This window comes from Toxotes jaculatrix, chromosome 19, assembly GCF_017976425.1.
Source record: "Toxotes jaculatrix isolate fToxJac2 chromosome 19, fToxJac2.pri, whole genome shotgun sequence".
Taxonomy (NCBI): Eukaryota; Metazoa; Chordata; class Actinopteri; family Toxotidae; genus Toxotes; species Toxotes jaculatrix.
In genome coordinates, this window is record NC_054412.1 from 8,859,689 (window position 1) to 8,881,550 (window position 21,862).

At 41.7% G+C, this 21,862-nt stretch overlaps 1 protein-coding gene across 8 annotated transcripts in view; it reads left to right on the forward strand.

Moving 5' to 3' along the window:
• Positions 1-21,862, forward strand: part of utrn (utrophin) — a 168,661-nt gene that overhangs the window by 99,319 nt on the left and 47,480 nt on the right. For all 8 annotated transcript variants that reach the window (XM_041064681.1, XM_041064685.1, XM_041064679.1 and 5 more), the window contains 7 exons: positions 1,652-1,824; positions 3,291-3,447; positions 11,964-12,093; positions 14,989-15,257; positions 15,843-15,989; positions 18,553-18,631; positions 19,990-20,050. In XM_041064681.1, coding sequence (XP_040920615.1) covers positions 1,652-1,824; positions 3,291-3,447; positions 11,964-12,093; positions 14,989-15,257; positions 15,843-15,989; positions 18,553-18,631; positions 19,990-20,050 — 1,016 coding nt within the window. The remainder of the gene's footprint in view (positions 1-1,651; positions 1,825-3,290; positions 3,448-11,963; positions 12,094-14,988; positions 15,258-15,842; positions 15,990-18,552; positions 18,632-19,989; positions 20,051-21,862) is intronic.

A 21,862-nucleotide genomic window follows, 5' to 3' on the forward strand; every position in this document is an offset into this window, starting at 1 on the left:
AAGCCAGCAGGCGATTATCCTTGCAGATCACAGTGGAGGGATTTGCATCGGCATTCAGTAAATTGCAGCACAGTGCCACGGGTGACTGTGGTAATTGATAGTTGCGTTGTGTGTAGTCGGGTTCTACTGTAGCTGCACTGTGTTTTGTCAACTTTTTCCAATAACATTGTTTCCAGAGTATCTGAGCTGCTGTCACATATTCCACTCACTGTACACACATTGCATATTGCCCAGTTATGTGTGTAGGTATTTTTCACGTGTGCGATTTCAGCTGGTGTTTAACAGTTAGTGTAGAACCACGCTGATGCCATCACAGGAGGTTGCCTTTGCTGTACATAGTGCAGCTTCAGTAGGTGATTCTTTTCCAAAAGCAAACTGTATTATTCAGTATCCAGAATATGAACATTTTTAATTTAGAAGACTCCCTTAATTTACAGATTTGTGAAGACACGGGAGAACAATCTCCCGCTGACTGTTAATAACTGCGTTTTATTATTGTTAATTTACTTTATGTAATGCAGAGACTACAATAAAAACTGTCTAGCAACATTAATAGCATTTTCCTAGATAAGACAGTTTCACAGTAATTGTAAAATAAAACTCAATTAATATCATAATTTTCAATCTGTAATGTCACAACGAGAAAGATACACCAACAACAACTTCAGGCATTGAAGATGGGTCATTTCACACAATGTCCAATATTCTTTAATGTTGTAGCCTATAGGTCTCATTACATTTTTCTTATCTACCCTAATTTTGTTCCATTTGCAAATCTGTCTCTGTGCTGCAGGCAGTGTTACACTCAGCCATATGGCACTGGAGTCTTTTCCTTTTCTGCAGTTGAAATGGGCTGAACTGAGGGGAGTCCCAGTAGAAAGAGAGAGAGAGAAAGAGAGAGAGAGAGGGAGAGAAGAAAATGGAGCAGTTTTACACATCTAAAAATAAAACATTTGACAGGATCCTCTGCTTGCGTCAGCCCCCCTTGTGGTTCAGCCCTCACACACAAACACTCACACGTACCTTTGGAGATGTGGTTGTGTAATAGAGCTGCCTTGTTAAGGACACTCACACACTCGAACACACGAAAAAAAAATTGTGCGTGTCACAGTATTGAGTGTGATGGCCTCTTGTAGCCACACACACACACCCACATAAACACACAGTATTTTGGAATAGCACTGCATTTGCATTAGCATTGCATACTGTATTCTAGTATAAAATTAGCAGAGCTTGCTGTGCTGTAGTCCTGGTATAACCTATAATGCAGCACTAGTACAGAGGCAGACACTGCTTTGGGACTTGCTCCTGGTTTGGTTGGGCCTTCCAACTCAGTGAAAGAGTAGAAGTTAAAATATTTTTTGTCAAAAAGTCAAAAAGTACCTCGAGGACATTTCATGAACATTTAGACTTCTCTGCTCTCTGGAAATGTTCTGAGCAGTATACCGTCAAGACGAGTCTGCGACAAAATCTGATGTTATTTTCGGTTCAGGAATAATCAGCTGTGACAGCGTAGAAGATTGCGACGTCCAGTTTTGGGTGTTTGTGATATGAATTTGATTTTGCTGTCCTTGACTGTACATTTGCACAGAAACTTTCCCCCGAAGAAATGGTCAGCTGTGACATTTCTTCTTCGTCTGTGTGTTTGCAGGACATCCAGGCCGAGATCGATGCCCACAATGACATCTACAAGAGCGTGGACGGGAACAAGTCGAAGATGGTCAAGGCTCTGGGCAGCTCAGAGGAGGCTGTGTTCCTCCAGCACAGACTGGATGACATGAACCAACGCTGGAGTGACCTGAAGGCAAAGTCAGCCAACATCCGGTCAGTAAAACACTATCTAAAAGTTAGAAGTAGAAATGTCTTTTTCCTTGCTCCAGTGTTTTGGGTCATGCAGCTCAGATTGCAGCTTTCAGCTTTTTTTCTGCTGCTCTCAACTCTGGAAAAACATCTTGGCAGAGGATCTTTATCATGGCAGTGGTTCAAGTAGGTCTCTGCCTCAGTTTACTCTTTTAATCAACCAGTGAATCGCACTTTGCAGTTAGTTTCCGAGAGAGTGTGTGGTTCTCACAGATCAAAGTAAGAAAAAAACAAAACAATGAAAAAGAAAGCTCAAGAACTCAAGCATTGAATCCCATCTGACACACATAGTCCTGTTCAGGGTGGAACATGGCTCTCGTGTCCTGGAGTCATATAGTACAGCATGCATGTTGGTTGTTGTGCTTCCTATCTGCTGTACACATACAGTAGCTCCTTCCCACTTATCGATCGTGGATCACAGGGATGTAAAAAAGAAAAAATCTGTGAACCAATTCTGTCAGTGGTGAGGTCACAAAAAAGAGTGACAAACTTGAATTTCTCATATTTAGTTCACAGGTTTACAAGGGTTGATTCACAGCAACGAACTTTGGAGTTATTCGTGAGCATCACTTCACAAGCTCAAAATTTTACTGACCTTAATTTGAGCCTATACAACCTTGGCATAGATAAATATGATTGATGATGGGTGGCGATGTAGAGAGTGAAGAAAGTGAGGGTGCAAGTAAAGTCGACAGGACCAGATGGAGATGTTCAAAGACAAAGAGGAGGAGGAGAGAGGGTGGAGAAAAGCAGCACAGGAGTGCAACAAAGCAACAGTGGCAGGGGGGGAAAGGTTAGAGAGGCTGGAGAGAAGTCGGAGGGAATTTTAAAAAAAAGGTGTGGGGAAAGATTCTGTGCTGAAGCTAGTTCGTTTTGAGTGGAGAAGAATAAATGGGAGTCAGTCAAGGTCAGACAGTGCGTAATAGGCTGGACTTGTTCCACGGGAAGACAAGCGAAAGAAAAATAGAAAGAGAGGGATCAGTTCGTGTGTGTGTGGCAGGTAAAGTGTGTGTTGTTTGTATACAGCCCATTATGCCTTAATTGCAGTACATGTATAATTAAGGCTAACTCTGAGAGTGGCGATAGGTCTCTTTACACAGTATTCGGATACATTATGCCCATCAGAGAGTAGAAAAACAAAAGTGCTTATCAACACATATTGCATGTGTGGTACCACCCACGCAATTAGCAGCCAAGTGTGTTCCCCTTTACAAATAGCATCTGTTCCATGAGGGCAGCATGGTCAGTGATGAGGTTCTTATGGAGGTTTTGTAGTATTAAAGGTTTTTTAGTTGATTTTCACAAGCTTAATAGGTGCTAAGTCTAAGAAACGCAGCTTTGCCAGTACAAGACTGTATATGATTCAGCAGAGAGAGGAAAAAAAATCATACAGTATAATAATAGTTTAAGTGGATGGTGTACGTTGGCAGGGCCCACCTGGAGGCAAGTGCTGAGCGCTGGTCCCGTCTGCTGGGCCTCCTGGAGGAGCTGTGGAGGTGGATCTGCATGAAGGATGAGGAGCTGGCCAAGCAGATGCCCATCGGAGGAGATGTACCCACCTTGCTTCAACAGCAGAACCACTGCACGGTGCGTACTATTGCCACAGGCAATGTTCCAGCCACGCCGTTCAAGGTTTATTATACCGTGTCACTCACTGTTTTCATCAGTTTTCCAAAAAGATTAGTTTTTGAGCTTGTCAAACTTTGACAAGAAAAAAAAAGAGCATGAGTTTCTTCTGTGTACGTTTTAGCATTTTGAGCCACACTCCAGCTTGATACACTGAGTGCCATATTACCTACTATAAACACATTAAGGGTCTTAACAAGGTGTTTTCTGTTATTTGTCCTCATTAGACCTCTTAAAGGCTCTTTGGACATGTATGGACGGTGCTTGACTGGCATCTCTCTGACCCTTCTATTAATTATCTGCTCCTATAATGGTGGAGAAGTGCTGAACAGTACTGAAACCACACAAAGATGCTGTGACTGTAAAGCAGTCGCACTAACCACCATGACATTATCACAGATCAGGCTCGTCATCAGTGTGGTTACAGTACATTCAACTAAACTACATTGCAGCTGTCAAGCCTAATCACAGCATGGTGTTCAATGTCTCCATGGTTAATAATCAGCTGTGCTGTTGCAGTCACTTTGCAGTAGCCGTATACAGAACTTGCATCAGCAGAGAGTTAAGGACAAATATCAAAATCACTACAACACAATCAGTACTGTTGTTCCACCTACTTCATTCTTAGAATTATTGTTATTTATCACCCTTACACCACACTGTATCATTTATTCTAACAAGTAATCAATACTGCCATTGTGCCGATCCATTCACACCTCCGTCATCACTTCTATTTGTCATCTGCGTTCCTGAGTGTATTATTTATTGTAACCACTGGTTATTGTGATAGTGCATCGCTGTGTAATTGCTTTCAGATAGATAACTTGCCCTGTGGCTACTCCCAGTTCGCTGGCCGCCGCTGCTGTTGGTGTTGGCTCTTGACGCTGTAATGTGTTTCTCCGCACCCCGCTCACCATACCACTATTTTGTTCCCCAAAACGCTTTGAGAGTAAACACTTGTGCACTCATGTGTGGGCGCAGGATCACAGACACACTTAGACAGATCAGCAGACACCCTCTGGGACACATGCACACACAAGAGACACACATAGGAGGTATATCAAATGTACTTCAGTACAGAGAAACAAATGAGAAATAAATGGAAAAGAAAAAATTAAAAAAAGTTAGTAAAATATAAGAAGTATAAAACCCATTCAGTGCATTCTTACTGCTACTTATTTCAAAGGCAAAATATCGAGAAAGGCAGAGATAACTGATCTGCTGGGGAGACAGAATGGGACTCTTTCCAGTGGCAGATGATCAATTTCTTGGCCTCTTTAATGCCTGCTAAGTACAGTCCTTTAATGATTTAATGAACAATCATCATTCAAAAGCAGAACAGATTGTGAAAAAAGAAGAGTTTTCCCCGAGATCGTGGCTTAAAAACTTATTTTGAAAGAAGAAAATTGCAGCCAGAAAAGTGTCGGACCATGTGAATATATTGCACACCAGGGAGCAAGAACTACAATCAGGCCGGAGAGATGCACACTGTGTAAAAGGAAAGAGATTATCTTCCATCTTGTTTGCCAGTGGAGATCTGGGATTGAGAACTCAGTATCTAAGTTGTACTTCTGCCTGTGCTTTGAGGGGGGAGATGATTAGCGTCTGTCCAGCTTCATCAAAACTTGTCCTCTGAGGACTGAGATGATGTTGAGGCTCGCTCCGTGTCTTGTACTCAACACCTGACGGAGAGCAGGGACGGGCCTCAACCCAGCAGATCAGACAAGCTCCATTAGATAAGGAATGGGGCTGTGAGCGCACAATAACCACAGGAGAGTACAATCTTCCTGCATCTTCGCTTTCACCTTCCTTTTCTCATTACTCGCTTTCTGCTCTTCTATCTCGTTCTCTGTCATTCTCTGTGGTGTCCAGCACGGTGCCGGTCTCCTGCCTCCTCATCTCCTTTCTTTGCACTCGTCCTTTTCTCTTTACTTCTCACAATGTCCTATCTGTCCAGGTCTTCGGCTTTGAAAATTCTGAAATAAGAAATCGTAAATCAGGGGAGTTGAAAGTGAGGAAGGCTCACTTTTCATTTGGACCATGTTATATTTTTCCCTTCACTTCTGTCTCCTCTGTATTCTTAATAGATTGGCCTGGAGGTCCCTCCGACCCTGAGAGTTATGAGAGGGCTGAGAAGCACAAAGAGCTGGGGCTTTGAACACGTCATGCTCTATTACTTGCTTACACCAACAGAAACACACATTCAAGTCCCCTGTGCTCACACATACATAGACACACACTTCAGTCACTCAGTGATACACACAGCAGCTACTCTGTCAGAGAGATGAAGGAATGTTTATAGCTATATGGATATTGGTATCCATGAGGTAGGGAGGGCTTAGAAGAGCTAAGTGGAAAAACCTGTCTTTTCTTTCCCTTTTTTTTTTTTTTCTTGGGAGACTTGGAGAGATAAAACAGGAAGGCTAAGCCACTTAGCCCAACAGAGAGCAACGGATATTGCTGTTATTAAAGAATCAGAGGGAAGAAAAATATGAGAGCGCAGTGATTCGAACAGTCAGGGAAAGAAGTGACGGACAGGAAGCAGCAAACAGAAGTACAATGAGATCAGAAGAAAATAGGAAGGAAAGGAGGTTTATATGTGGAAGAAAGGAGGTCAATGGTGGCACAAAAAGACAAATATGGTGCACTTTCACTTGTTTGTTTTAGGATATTCAGTTTCTAACACAACTGTTGCACTAGTTTCTGTTTGAAAGGAGCCCTTCACTTGGCAACAGTGAAAGAATTTAAATCATGAGAGGGACTGAGGGGTATTGTCCTGTCTTACTTGAGCGACTTCTTGCTCTCTCCTCTGTGTATTGATCTGCGTCTGTGTTTTTCCTCTGCTAAAATGGCCATAATAGCATTTATTAATCGCACATTCAATTACCCAATAAAAGGCCTTCATCAGCATCCTTCTGATTAAACTCATCAATCTGCTCTATTAAATTAACAGCTTTTAGATCAAGGAGTGGGAACAGGGGACAAATGCTTGTGGGCATCTTTAATGACTCTTATCTTTCAGCAACAGTTGGCTTTTTGTCTACATTGTTATAAGAGTCCAGCCTGGTCCTTTCAAATGCTCCGCCAAGTGTTTCAGAGTGAATAAACATGAAGACAAACAGACAAAGCGGGATTCTATTTTAATTTAAATTTAGTTAACTTAGTTTTTGTAGCAGTCTGAATATGCTGAAGTAGTGTACAATTACTCTATCTAAAGTGAGGTGGGTCTAATAAACCGCTACAGAACCCATCTTAATCATTGTGCCTGCATGATTGATTAGCACCATTTACACTTGAACAGACAGGCCATAGAGGAGAATGAAATGGATTAAAGTGCTGCGCCGGACTTTGCCTTATCTCTTAGGAAAGGAAGGACTCATTTAACTCACACTCAATTGCCTCACTTGGAGTAAATTTTAACAGTTTTTGTCTGCAGAGAGCAGCTTTGTGACTTTGTTAGACTTGGGCTCTGACAGTCTGTAGCCCTGTCCCTAAAAACAGCTTTGTTTTCAGTCGTTTTCAGTCAAAGCCAGCAAATGTTTAAGGAAAATAGTTGTAAAAACACAACTAAACACCACCTAACCAGAACCAGACGGTGACTAACTGGTGAACACAGTGGAGCATTTAGCAGATTAAAGAGCCAGATATTTCACTCAGGTGTTCATTAAGACCCAAAAGAAGGAGCCAAAGGGAGAGGCGAAACCGAATGTTGCTCCATGTCTGCTGGTAAATACGCAAGTTTAATACGCAAAGACATCACTGTCAGTATTAGTAATGACCATTAATAATAAAGAGGAGGAAAGCCTCTGTGATTTCATGCTTAAAATTCCAGTTGCGCTGGGAATGAGTGACTACTTGAAAATATTCATTTTTGCCCGAAGCATCAGAAAATGCCTCTTAAACGTTCTCTAGAATCTATGTAAATCATTGCAGTGGCAGCAGCACTGCATCGTTAAAAAAACCGTATCCAATGCATATTTTAAAGAAAAGCGTAAAATAACTCTGGTGTGTCAAGAACCGTCACTGAAGAAACTTATGTATACATTATTATTTTACTGTGCCTTCCTATTTTATTAGCTGGGAAGCAGTCACAGGTTATTTTCTGACACATCTGTTGGCATTTTACAGCTTGTGGGCACTTTACTTATTTAAAAATAGTCAAGACTGGAAGCAGTAGATTAGTAGAGCATGTCAGAGAGTATGAGTTCAAACAACCACCAACTATCACTAGCTTTTAGCCATTCTAAGATAACAGTGGATGTTGGGGGGCAAAGGAGCAATTAAATTCTAAGGCTGAGTCACCCTGAGGCTCCTTCATGAAGTGTGTGACTGTGTGCAGTTACGAAAATCTAATTTGGTTCAGTAGTAGTTCAAAGCCTAAAATAAACACTTAAAAAAATACTTGTTTCTCAGTCACAAGTTTCTTGATAGTTTGTCATTCGTTTGGATGTGAATGACCTACCATTTGAAGGCTCCTTGAGCCCCTGTCAAGTGCTTTTCTGCTGCTGAGAGCTGGCGTGTTGTAGTGGTACCTTTCGGGAAGCTTATTTTTTTTCCTGGAAGAAGATGAGGGGTGTGGTAATATTGCAAAGCGGTCGAGATAGCAGGGGTTTAGAGCGGGAAGAGGGATGTTTTGCAGAGCTCTGAAAGTAGCTGTGTTGTGATGTTATCTTATTGGCGCCACAGCGCAGGGCACACAGCGATAAGAGTTTGCTATGCCACTACGGCCACACACCAGGCACAAACACAAACCTGGACACAAACACCGCCACACAGACACAATCATTCAGGTACTGAAATGCACACACACACACAGTCAAGGTCACCGTCATTCATAGCTACAAGATAGATGCCATAAGTACTGCAGAGCTGAAAAGAGTCCTTTCTTTCCCTGGTCTCCACAAATCACACAAGCCCAGAACATATTCTGATGTGCCAGTGCTGAAAACTATTAAAAGGAAGAGCAAAGAGATGAACCTGCCCTTTTTTTTTTTTATCTTTGACATAGACAACCATGTCTTATCACTCATGGGCCAGCTGGGATTTGCTTGTTTAAGAAAAAAAAAAAGCTTTATTCTTAACCTGAAAGCCGTACATGCGTTTGATATTTACCTCTCATGCTCCCGCTGAAAAGTGTGTCCCCGTGTGGCACTCTGATAATGTGAGCGTGTTGAAGTTTCTCTAAAAAGACTTGTTTGAGTGTTAGAGAAAGGAGCTTGGTGTTGTCGTCTGTCTGTGGCTGGGTGACAGTCAGACAGGCTGTTTCTAACACAGGGAATTGCTTGGCACTACTTGTGTCGCCATTGTAACAACCGTCTGTGGCTTTGTCTGTGTCTCTTTGGAGCCATTTGACACTGAAGGGGGAACACTACTGTCATAAATTCAACATTTATTTCAATAGACAAGTAATACAGTTACATTAAGCAAACTATGGCTGGGACATATTATTATTATTATTATATTAAGATCTTCAAAGTTCATTCTTGACCTTGGAATCAGCAGTCGACAAAATAATCTGACCACAAGATCCACTTAGAAGCTGAGCCTGTTGTCATGACATTGTAAACGTCTAGATTTTTATTTTTTATGAGCACTTGAAGGAATTAAATTCTGAACTTCAGTGCTCTTTGTTGATCTTAGAAACAATGAACAGAGATGTTTTTTATCAAATTGGTGTCGAAATATTATAAATAATGTATATATAAAAAACTTCAGTAACCAGTTTTGGTAGATCTTTGATTACAGCTTTCTTGGAATCATTAACAGCAGAAATGTGTCGAACAGTGCGATGATAAGATCATATTATCACACGCAAAGAAACTGTTAAACGATAATCTTTCTTCTCAAGCAATTAGTTGATTAATTAGAAATTAATTGACAAAAATGTTCATAATCACTTAATCCTGTTCATAATCGTTCCAGTGTCTCAAATGTGAGGATTTTTCACACTTTTTTTTTGGCATTTTACAGCCTAAATAATTACACAATTAATCAGAAAACTTCAGTGATAATGAAAGAAATAGTTAGATGCAGCCCTAGACGATACAGAAGTATCAACCAAGCTTAAAGCAGCATTCAGAAAATTTGCTGTCTGTTGTGTATAATGTACAAATCATCAACAAATTGTTGTTGTTCCAGTCTACTCACTTGTGATCAGAAATCAGCTGCTAACAGCTGCTGTGACTCTGACACGTGTCTATTTTTTGACACCAGCTTTAACTCTAAGTCAACTTCCAAGCTTTTTGCAGAGCTTTAAACCACGTCCGGGTCTCCTTCAGTTGGCTCTGTTGTCATCAATAGTTTTCATGTAGCTAAAAGTTTGCTCTGTCACTATAGGAAAAACATATTGTAGAGTGGACAGCTTGCTGGTTTGATGTTGTAAATGTTAGTTCTCTTGACATTTGGTTGTAATCAGGCATCTCTGATTTATCCAGCCAGGATGTTGGATGATGTCTGTGCTCAAACACTGAGCTGCATATCTGGGATTTGCAGGAAATGATTTCAGTGTGACATTACAAAACTGGTATCAGAATATTTTAATTGCTAAACTCTAGCAATAAGCAAAGAATATTTGTAAATAAACAACCATTTCACACTCAGGTCAGTCGTCTCTAAAGCGTAATTTAAAGCCAACAATGGTGCAAAACAAAAAACATTAAAAAAAAAAACAGAAAACTTGTTTTTTACTGGTAATTGTCCTCACAGCTTAGTCCCCAGTCCTCCTATTCTTATCTCTGCTGCACATACACACCTCTTTTTCTCTTCCTCAATCGCCTCTCATTTAGTTTCTATCTCTCAAGGTCCCCTCTCTGAGCTACCTGCCTAATATGTTTCCTCCATGTGAGCTGGGAGCAAATCATTGGAACGGAGCAAACCATTTATTAGCAGGGATGATTTAATTTGTGTTCAGCAGGATGCTCCATTTCGGCGCGGGGGTACATTTGTCCACAGGAGGCTGTGTGAAATTGTCATTGCAGTGGTCTAAACTTAACTTTTACAGGAACTTGTTCCCTGAAATGAGCTTTTTTTAGTCTGATACTAGAACAAAAAAAATGGTGTGTGCATTTCCAGGCCTGTGAGCTGACTGTTACTGCAAATGTCTTTGTATATATACGACCCCACTGAACCCAGCATGTTGTCATCTCCTGCTCAGTCAGTCAAAGTGGTGTGCACGACACAAAAAAACCCAGAATTTTTGGCATCTAATTTTCGCTGCTCTCCTCTGTTTGGTAATTCTGATAAGTCTGAGACTTTATCAAAATGAGTTGTTACATCTATTAAACTTGCCTCATAGTGCCTTAAACTACACTGACTCCTCACAAAGCAATCACACACTCCGATAGGCAATGAAGTCCCCCAGGGTCACATTTATATTAAAACAAGAATAATTATACTGTTACATGCCATGCTCACTCCCTCCATCTAGCTTTATCTCCAGCTGTGAGCTGTGGCAAGGCTGACTATTTGACACGAGGGTAAGGAAAGTGTCCGTCAAATTGATTTGTGAACTTTTAGAATCCGTTTTTCTGTACTGTAGGGCCCAGAGTGTGTGTGTGTGTGTGTGTAAATGTAGATGAGCATGCGTTTGTGTGTGTGTGGTAATTTCTTTATCGAAGTGTGAGCCGCTCTGTAAGAGGATGAGCAGGATATGCTGTATTGCTGGCCGGGTCTGTAATGATAATTCCTGCAGGGTTATAGCAGCCGGCAACTCACTTTATTCTGCGGATCGCTCAGCTAATTTCACTCCGACCCGAAGGAAATGCCCGGTTTGACCCCATACTCTCGCCTTCAATCGCTGCTCTGTTCTCAGAGCTCTCACTCGCTCTGACACTCCTAACATAGCTGCTCTCTCGCCCTCTCCCTCTGTCTCACCTCTTGCTTTTCCTCTTAATAAGGGAAGACTGGTCACGTTATGCAACAATCACCTAATTAGCCGTTGAGAGCGTTGTTTATCTCCTCCATAAGCTGCACATAAACACCTGCGGTTGTTCGCATGTGTGCATCTGCGAGCGTGAGTGTGAGTTAATCATAAGAGCCTTTTGTAATATTATGAACGTCGGAGCTGATTTAAGCAGAACTGGTTTATTAGTAGATACTTCTGTGGGGGGAGCAGCAAATCTGAATACAACACCCTGTTTCAAATACTCCAGGTTCATTTGGAGTTTACTGGTGCAGACAAGATCAGGAGACAAGAGTCAAACATGCACATACCTGCAGAGGAAATGCATTAATTACCCCTTTCTCAAATTCTCTGTTAAAATAATCTTTGCTGACAAATGCACTTTCCCTCTCACTGAGATAGCTTGTTCTGGTTTAAAGCCATTGGAAAATCTCTACTGTCTTTTCCTCATGGATCTATTAGGATCATCTCAGAGTTAAATATAATTCTAATGACTGCTTTCCAAGAGAGCAATTTGTGATGTCATGAATTATAGCCTCAAGCTCCTTTAACCCGCTGCTCTGCGTTTGTCCTGCAGATGCTACGATCCGAGCTAAAGGAACGTGAGCACCTGGTGATCAGTACTTTGGACCAAGCTAGGATGTTTCTCGCTGACCAGCCGATCGAGGGTCCCGGAGAGCCACGCAAGAACCTGCAGCAAAAGACTGGTATGTTGGCACTTTCCATAAAAACCATCTACATATTTAAACCAATGTTTGGACAAGAAATAGAAGAACATAATCATTTTGCGTAAGAGAACGACACAGCTTTCATCACACTTTGATCTAACTTAATGTCTCTAAGTCAGGCGGTGAGGTCAGGAAAGCTATTTTGAAATAAGGAATGTTACTAAAACTGTTATCGCAGTACCACTTACAGTACATATTAACCACTTTTCATGCTTTTTCCTCATCCTTATTACAGTAATTTCTACTAAAATCCAAGCCCATATTAAGCCTCAGGTGGTCTGATCTTGCAGTAGTACAGCGAGTCTTGCAGTACCAAGCCAAGTCAAGTTTGTAACTGTAGATCTATGTAGTCTTGAATTGGTTTTTGTAGGTCATTCACTGAGCTTCATTATTTCTACTGACTGGTGAGGAGTCCTAATGGTGAGTCCTTTCTTTGTGTCTGAAATCACCTTGGTAACCAGGTTCACCACACGCTTGGTTTTCAGGTGCAGATGCTGCCGCATTCTGCTCCAAACACATGTGCTGTATGTACCAAACAGTCGCGGGAGGCTGGAGTCACAGTTTGCATGTCTTGGTCCTCATTGCATATGCATTTATGGGAGGATCTTGCCAGTAATAGGACGAGACATGTTAACAGAGGATCATTATGTATTCAGCTGGATTTACTGAGGTCACGCTGTTTACCACTGTACATTTTGCAGGGAAACATGGTGCACATGGGATTTACAAGAGCCACAAGTGAGGCTGTAGTGGCTGAAATAAATTTGCATTAAGAGTAGACTTCCAGTTTACGTAACTAAAACCTGATTATTAGAAACAAATAAAATGATTAATGAACTCAGCATGTAGTAAATAAATGGAAAACAGTGGACAGGAAACCGTTTTAGGAAACAGGTTTGTGTTCATCAAACCTGAGTTTGAATTCAAGAGCGATGAAGTCACCTGACCTCTTTCCTGTTTCACCATGTGATTGGTATCCATCTTTAAGTGACACATTTTCAAGAATATATATCAAAATCAGACTGTAATAACAGTATTAACAGACTTGTTTTTGTTTTAGTCTTTTTTGCTTTCTTCTTTTTTGCCTGTATTGGATAAGCTATAGTAGAGAGCTAACAGGAAATAAGGGGAGAGACAGAGGGCGAAGACACGCATCAAAAATCCTTGGCTGGACTTAAACCAGAGGGACATTGGATTACATGTTCGCTGTCTTACACCCCTAAGTCGCAGTAATGCCCCTTTAGAGTCCTTTTTAACCAGTGTGTGGAACCAGATCAGAAAAGTTCCTTGTTCAGTCTTCAAACCAAATGTGAGGGCTTATCTGGCTCAGTTTTGAGGTTAAGGGAATGAAATGCCGTTCACTTAAATCTGAGCCGAAGATAATACCAATATATCACCCACGTATGCCAAAATATAATATAGCACCCAAGAATCATAATATGCACCAACTCATTCAGCATTTCCTCTCTGTCTCTGTTGGATGCAGCGGGGAACTCTTGGTTAAGTCAGCACATTTCCCTTCAAACTAAAAACCCTACTGTGTAAATAATTAAACCAACCCAAGGGGCTGTGTAGAGGTGTGGCGAGACTTCAGAGCGCAGTCCGATAGGCTTGTTGTCTGTGATCTTTGATACGGATATCAAAGCGTCGTCTGATTGTATAAATAGATAAAAAAGCTGATTTAAGATCAGAGTCTGCGCTTGTTGTGCAATCAGAGGAGACCGGATTTCTTAGAGTGACACTGTGGTAAAGTCTTAATAATTTTAATTGTCCAACATTCATACAGTCTCTTGAGTACTTTGGTTTTTCAATGCCATTAAATTGACTTTTATTGTTTTGCTTGCACCCCACCTTCTTCATTACAAAAGACAAACGCCATCACACTGTGTACCTGCATGAGGTGCTGCCTGCTGTACGCCTCACAGACGTCTGACTTGTGTGTGTGAAGGGGGAGTGATGGAGAAAGTGGGGGGGGAAAAAGTCATTGTGTAGGTTCAACAGGTGAAGATGATAATTCAGTCGTTACCCTGGAGATGAGACCTTAATACTCATAAAAGCTGCTCATCTTTCTTTGTAGTCAAAATGGGCGGTCGGAGAGCAGTTTTCTCATCTTCCGTCTCCTTTCTCTCCTTTTTTAGTCGGCATCCTCCAATATGTCACAATTATCCTATCCTCTCACCTTTCCTGCCATCACCATTCCCTAGACCCTCTGTCTCTCTCACCCTTTTTTCTTTCTTTAGTCACTTTCATCATGCCTTGACTGTCTTCGCATCCACCCTTGCTGTAATTGAGATCCTTTTTTCTATTTTTCTTATCTTCTGCCCTTCTTTTCTCCCTCCTCATCTTGAGTTCGGCTTATATGCCCAAGTTAAAATCTAACATAGGACGTATAAATAATGCAAAGTGGAAGATGGAAAATGCCCAAGAAAGGCGTGTTCATAAATGTCAATTTATTAAACAGAGATTAAACCCTTTTTAAATCATTCTCTGTATGATTTTAAGGAAGATATAATATTAATGAATTAACAGAGCCTCATAAGTTAGGAATACTATACCTTATGAAAACTTTCTAAATAAATAAATGGTTGCAAGAGGGGAACTATGTGGAAATTTTGCCTCTCTAATTAACAACTTGTGTATAAAGGTGCATATTTGGAATTCAGGTTTCTGAAATAAAAAGAGCCAGTAGGCTGGAAGATTTTGACTGAGCTGCAGTTCTACCATCTTTGGAGGAAGGTTGTAGAAAACTAAGAACATGTAATAAACCTGTAATAAAGACTAATAAAGGGGCATGAAAACTGTCTTTGTCAGACAAAAAAAAAAAACAACTTACCCTCCGTTCTCTCTCTTCCTTCCTTCGTTCTCTTGTTCCAGACCTCACCCCGGAGGAGAAGGCCCGAGGTTTGGCTCGGGCCATCCGCAAGCAAACAGGCGAGGTGAGGGAGCGGTGGGAGCGTCTCAAGGGACACGTGGGTGGCTGGCACAATCAGGTGGAGCAAGCCTTGGAGCGACTCCAGGAGCTGCAGAGCTCCATGGATCAGCTCGACCTGCGGCTGACTCGGGCAGAGGAGGCCAAAGCTACCTGGCAGCCTGTGGGGGATCTGCTGATCGACTCTCTGCAGGACCACATCGACAAGACCATGGTGAGTCAGAGAGACAGCAGTGTTGTTGTCTGCATTACTGCTAAAGTACTGACTACAGTCATTAAGACATCAAGTGAGGAGTTAGACAACCCATCCCTGTGTGCCTCAGTGTGCTTCAGTCTTCTTCAACAAATCACATATTTTCTTTTACTTAAAAAATCCTGGATATGGCCAGTTGGTGTCTAACTCCCTAATTACTGATTTAACTGCAATTTGATCAAGTAAAAGTATCAACCAAAACTGCACATCCATAAAATATGTATGTGCAAGACTGTGTGAGAGACTTGGCTGTGACATTTCACACCATTTCCACTCTCCCATTTTTTTTTTTCCGGCCAAAAGAGGGCTTGATTTGGTGATGCACTCAGCTTGATGATTCTGTCTTGTTTGTTTGCAAATGCTACTCATCAAATTTGAGGAGGTCTTTTCACAAGGAGACCAGGCAACACATTTAGTTAACAACGGGGAAAATTGCAGTATTTCTGAATAAACAGCACACAGTGAATGAAGGAGCGACAAAGGGGAAATGGAGGACGGAGGAGTAATAGTGGCATAAACTGCAACAACATGAAACTTTCTGTCCAGGCCTTCAGAGAGGAGATCGCCCCATTACGTCAGGATGTAAGACTCGTCAATGAGCTTTCTGCAGAGCTAACACCCCTGGATATTCAGCTGTCCTCCACCGCCTCCAGACAACTGGACCAGCTCAACATGAGATGGAAACTACTACAGGTAGTTTAAATCCTCTGGAATCATCTGCAGCTGTTGAAGCAGACATGTTTATTTATACACTTTTGTTTCTGTGCCTCTTTTCCCCGTCAATGTTTTGTCCACACTTGTCAGATGAATGCTGTCTTCAATACATGTTGATCTTTTTTCTTCCTGTTCCCTCATCCCCCCTCTTCTGTGTGTCTTTGTCTCTGTCTCCCTCAGTTTCTCTCACCATGTGCATGCTGATTTTAGTTTGTGTCAACCAAACACACAGGGGACTGAGAGTTGTCCCTCTACCTGTGTACCTGTTTTATTTGAACACAGCTCTGTGCTCAATGCGACACTTTGTCACTACACATCAATGGACACTGCTCTCACACAGCACACCAGTTACATTCTTGGCTCTCTACATGCTTGAATGTCTCGGTCTGATCCTCTGTGGGACTCGCTGAGTGTTTCTCAGAGTGGAGCATGTCTCAGCCCTGGAGGGAAAGCTGTGGAAAAGTCTTACAAGTCGTCAGGGGGGAAGAGAAGAGAAGGGATGTTGGTTGTTAATTAGGGAATAAAATCCTCTCTGTTAAGTTTGCAGGAGCACAAGAGCAAGATTTAAAGAAGCAAGTTGTGAGGAATTCTTTTAGACACATTCCTGCCATCAAGGAAGGCCAGTTGTCCTATTTCCTCACTTTCTTTACACCGTTGGATTAAACATAAAAGTTTAGGCTTTTTTGAGTATCAGGGGTGTTTTCTCTTCCTTCTCTCTGGTCAGAAACAGAGTCAAGAATAATCTATTGAAATCGTGTGTGAATCAGATCACGTCTATAGGACCTGTAGACCCCTATAGCCAGAGATAGGTGCAGGAAAGTGCGAGGTCAAAGCATTTTTCTCCTTCATTACTGACTCTTTGAGCCTTTTAGAGCGTTGACGAGGCTGGCTGGTGATGCCTCTGGTGTCCGGCAGAAGGAGAACTGAATACAGATCACACTGCCCAGCTGTGATGGCTTCAAGCTTGAAGGGCACCAAGCAGCCACAGATAGCCTGTTATTTCAAAGACATTGACATGGAAACTTTTGAAGGTTCCTTGTTTGCAGCCACACAGCACCCTTACTGTAGATAAATGAGCAAGGAATGTGGGCAGAAAAAAAAGATGTGTGGGCAGAAAAAAGCAGGAAAGGAAGTGCGTTCACACAAAAAGAAATCTTGGAAAGAAACCTTAAGTCATGTCTTCATATGCATAACACCGCTGCAGAGTGAAACTGGGTAGCTTGGCTAATTTGTAGCCTTGTGATATTTTCCATGTTGTGTACAGACGCCCACTAAAAGTCTTTTTGTGTTATGGAGAATGACCATAACTCAAATAATGAGTCAGAATTGGGCAGGGTTTCAGTGGACTGTACACTTTGTCTCTCTGTTGTCTGCTCTTTTTACTTTCACTCAGTCTGCAGGAAGGCGACAGCTTCACTAATAAACCACGTCTGACTGTGTAGTTTGATGATTTGGTTTCCATATGCAGACAGCTCCCATCTTCCTCTCGGTGGGACGGTGGCCATAATAGCCATTAGTGGCCAGAAAGAGGCCGAGCTATCGCCCCATCTGGGCCCATTTTCAGGTTCCCCCTGTGGGCTGCCATAATACCTGAGGTCTTTGTGTGTGTGTGTGTGTGTGAGTCTCAGTCTCAGTATTACAGACTGCCAGACTGATGAAGCAAAGCAACCCCACATCCACGGTAGGGCACAGGTGCACTGCCTGAGAGGTCAATACACAGCTTTCACAGGAGTGAATGAGTGTGACTGATAACTCAAAGCTGTATGAAGTTTCACATTTCACTGAATGTACTGCTGTTGAAGTAGCATTTGTTTTTGAAATACAGGTTTGTAATAAGTGAAGGTAATGTGGAGTATAAAAGGAAAAAGAAATGGATTTGAGTCTTGTCCTGGTTTTTGGATCGTATTGCTTGACATGCAACATGAGACGCCACGCAATTCCAACATTGTTCAGGTTTATGATCTGTGTGTCATTGCCATCATTTTTTTTTTGACTCCTTCATCTCTCGCTCTGTCGGTTCGGTACCACCTCAGTTACCTCAACAGTAGAAAGTGAACAAAGTTTGGTTTCTGGGTGCCTGGATACAGCCGCATTTACCGCTCTGCCCCGTTTGGCTTCTCATCTTAACACCAGGAATGGAAGATGAAAGCAGTAGCACAGTTTATCACTTGCGTTCTCCATGACAGACTTTCACATCCACTTCAGTGTGGACATCATAACATCATGTATCATCATATTTATTCTATTTTTTCAAATAAGTGACCCCTACATAACATGAGTTGACGACGCACCTTATAGGTGACACAATTTACCATGAGAATTAATTCCAGATATGAGACGCTATGTATTTATACCTTTGCTAGAAAAATCTTCCTTGGGTTCGGGGTTTTACAGCAAATTCACCTCTAACTTAATTGCATTGAAATTGAATTCATCCCAACCATGACTCCAGCTCCAGCCACTGTAAAGCTTTGTCACCGTGAGTACAACTTTCAGGTTCCAGCTGACTGTCTCCTCTCCCGTCTGTCTGGTCATCGTGCAGGTGGCGGTTGACGACAGACTGAAGCTGCTTCAGGAAGCCCACCGAGACTTCGGCCCCTCCTCCCAACATTTCCTCTCCAGTGAGTACAGAGCCAATTACCTCTCATAGGAAATTAGGAAATTTTGGGAGACCCGGTTTGTCCTCACTCAGTGACACTGTTTCACATCCCTTCATTTTTTCATGTCCCATCTTCTCATCTTGAGCATTACGCCTCGCTGTCATGCATGCTCAGCGGATATGCGGGTGCACGCGCACGTACTCTCACAGTTTGCAGACGAGGCACTTTACTCTTGAATAATGCAAGGCTTAATTACTGCTCTCCACTGACTCCCTCATCTTTCTCCCTCTTCAGAGCGGTCATTAGCAGAAAGAGAGGAACAGAGAGATTTAGACACAAAGCTAGAGAGAAAAGACAAATGCAGGAGGGTGAACATTAAACAGAGAAGCCAGTCTCTCTCACTCTCCCTCTGTCGTCATTTTCTATAATCATACAGTCATTAATGTTCTCTCTGCTCCACCTGATTTGCGTTGCTGGCTGTGAGGCACGGAGGCGAGATGAACGGTGTGTGATTCAGGGCAGGTGGTAAGCTTGGCCGCCGTGCCGCGTCACCAGCAGACATGAATTTACTAAGTAAGCCCTGCTGAGAGCTCAGCGACTGCACCAGACAAAACACCACTCTGTCTCTGCTTTCATCTCGCTGGCACTATGACACTATCTACTCCATCACACGTTCACTCTCATTACACTAGTAGCTTAATATTCCCTCAGGGATCAATAAAGTACTGCGTTCTTATCTTGCCCTATCTGTCTCGTATATCTCCCAATCTGGCTTAATCTCTTTCTCTTACTGTCTTTTCATCTCTCTATTTGAGCGTAGAGCTGTGTCAAGGAGGAGGGAAAGTGGGAGGGCGATAAATCAAGCAACATTTCTTCTCCATATTGCTCTTGAGAGCTTCTCAAGTTTTATATTTGGCTGGTTTTAACACTGTATCAGCTTGTCATTTTTAAGATTTCCTTGGTCTGCCAGTATGTATTGTCTTCTTTCATACCCACAAAGATTAACATAAACCTGGGCATGTGGCGCCTTTTCTCAACAGTGTTTTTTTTTCTCTGTGTTTCTTATTTCATGCCCGATTGTCTCTCTCCTCTCTCTCTTTCTTCTGAGAAAACAATACCCATTTGTTTTTCCCCCCCTCAAATGTAATGGACAGTTAGGGTCTCCCTTACATAGCTAGACTATTTTATTATGGAAGCGGTGGATGTGAGAATTATTTCAAATCAAGCTCCAAACACTAACCGGATTACTACACTGCATTGGTAAAATTGTGCAATGTTTATTAAGATGGCGTTTCGCTTTTGACTCCTCGACTTGTGTGTGTCTCTCTCTCTCCATCTCTCTTTTCTCCTCATCTTTGTCTCTCTCTCTCCATCTGCAGCTTCTGTACAGCTCCCCTGGCAACGTGCAGTTTCTCAGAATAAGGTTCCATATTACATCAAGTAAGTGGCAAGAAATGGCTTCAATAGCCCTCTTTGTGTGCATGTGTGTTAGTGTTTGTCACTGATTATTGTACACTGGCAAGGCATTCAAGGTAGAACAGTCAGGATACTATCTGTAAAAATGCTGTCTTTTTTTTTTAACAACTCTTCCTTCTTTTTTTTGTATTTATCTCTTTTCTTAAATGAATGATTTCCAGTTTATATTTCATGTGACTCTTTAATACAAAGTCAAACTATGGTACTTAAAGAAAGCAAAGGTTTCAAAGTCCGAAAAATGAACAAAAATGCATTGAATTTGAGAACGTTTTCTGATTATCTTTCACTCCCTTATATTCATTATATGAGCTCTTGTGAGGGTCATGATCCTCAGGTTGAGAATGACTGTCCTAGCCCTGAGATTGGAGCTACTGTAGACCCGTGCACAGTTGTAAAAATATCTGACTTCTTGAACATTCCCTATGGACCATGACCTGCAGGTCATGTAGATTAAAGCTGTCAGACCCAGCCAAAATATACTCTGCAGTCAATGATCTCTAATGACTTGCATCTTCGGAAGAAAACTGTTAAGTTTGTAGATTTCGTAACAGCTCCTCCTCAAGGTACAGTGGACCCAAATGTGGGCAGTATGGTGCCAGTGGAGTTGGTTTTAACATTTAAAAAATGTTCCTAGTTGACTTTGAAATAGGCTATTATCTCAAACATTTTTCTGTGGGCAAAGTCTTTTTTAACCTTTTCACATCAGAGCTCTGACCTCTGGTGACCTCTCACACACATCACCCACAAACGGTCAAGTGGTAGCTGTTGTTTCATGTATATTCCTCGCGCATATGTAATTTATTTTACTCCCACATAGGAAATTCATCCTGCCGATTTGCTCCTCTGCGTATATTAAAATTCAGGCTGTTTCACCTGCACATTTCTCATGCAGTCCAATATTAGGACCTCCTTTTGAATAGATAATACTTGGCTGAATCCCAGGGCAATTTCCCACACTGTTCTAATAGTCACTATAACAACTTTAGCTTGACATGTTGCTTCCCTTTCTAATTTTTGCCAAATCAGGCCAAACAGCAGATTTTTTTTTTTTATTCAAATAGGCAAAGAGCAGATCTGTGCTGGTAGAAACGAGGACAGCTTCTCTACTCTTCAGGATGTGTCAGTTTCAAAAGTTTGAACGACCTCATTATCCAGAAATCATGTAACTGTATGTCAGTGAACTGCTGAGTAACCAAACCCCAATACGCCCTTATTTTTGGCTGGTGCTTAGAAAAATCTTAGGATAGCAGTTGTGTCCATCCTGTTTTGTTGTTTCTGTTTCCCGGTTCTGTCGGTTCTGTTGCTGCAGTCTAGCTTTGTGATTTGACGATGATAAAATTGGTCTGGTTTTTTTTTTTTTGTATTGTTTTTTTTTAGGGCCCCCCCTTAAATGTCACTGTCTCAGTTAAAGTGCCAGTGGCAATTTTTTTTAAAAATTCTCCTTGTGCCATTGTCCACAAAACAACCCACAATAAAAGCTTCAGCTACAGATTCACAGGTCTAGTCTTGTCTCAGTGATATGTTAAACAGCTCCAAAAAAGTGTGATGCAACCATTTTCCAGAGCGTTTATATTTATGTTTATTGTGAGTTATGGTGTGTTAATTGGGACTGTTTTTGAAGACACTTGCTTGATAGTGCTTCTAGAAAGCTAATAAAATAATATTTTATCTTTATCTATTTTTATTAAAACCAGCGATTAAAACTAGTTCATTTGGTTTATTGAATCATGTTGAAAATTGTGAGTTCATTTGGGAGGAGGTCAAGGCAAAGTGTTT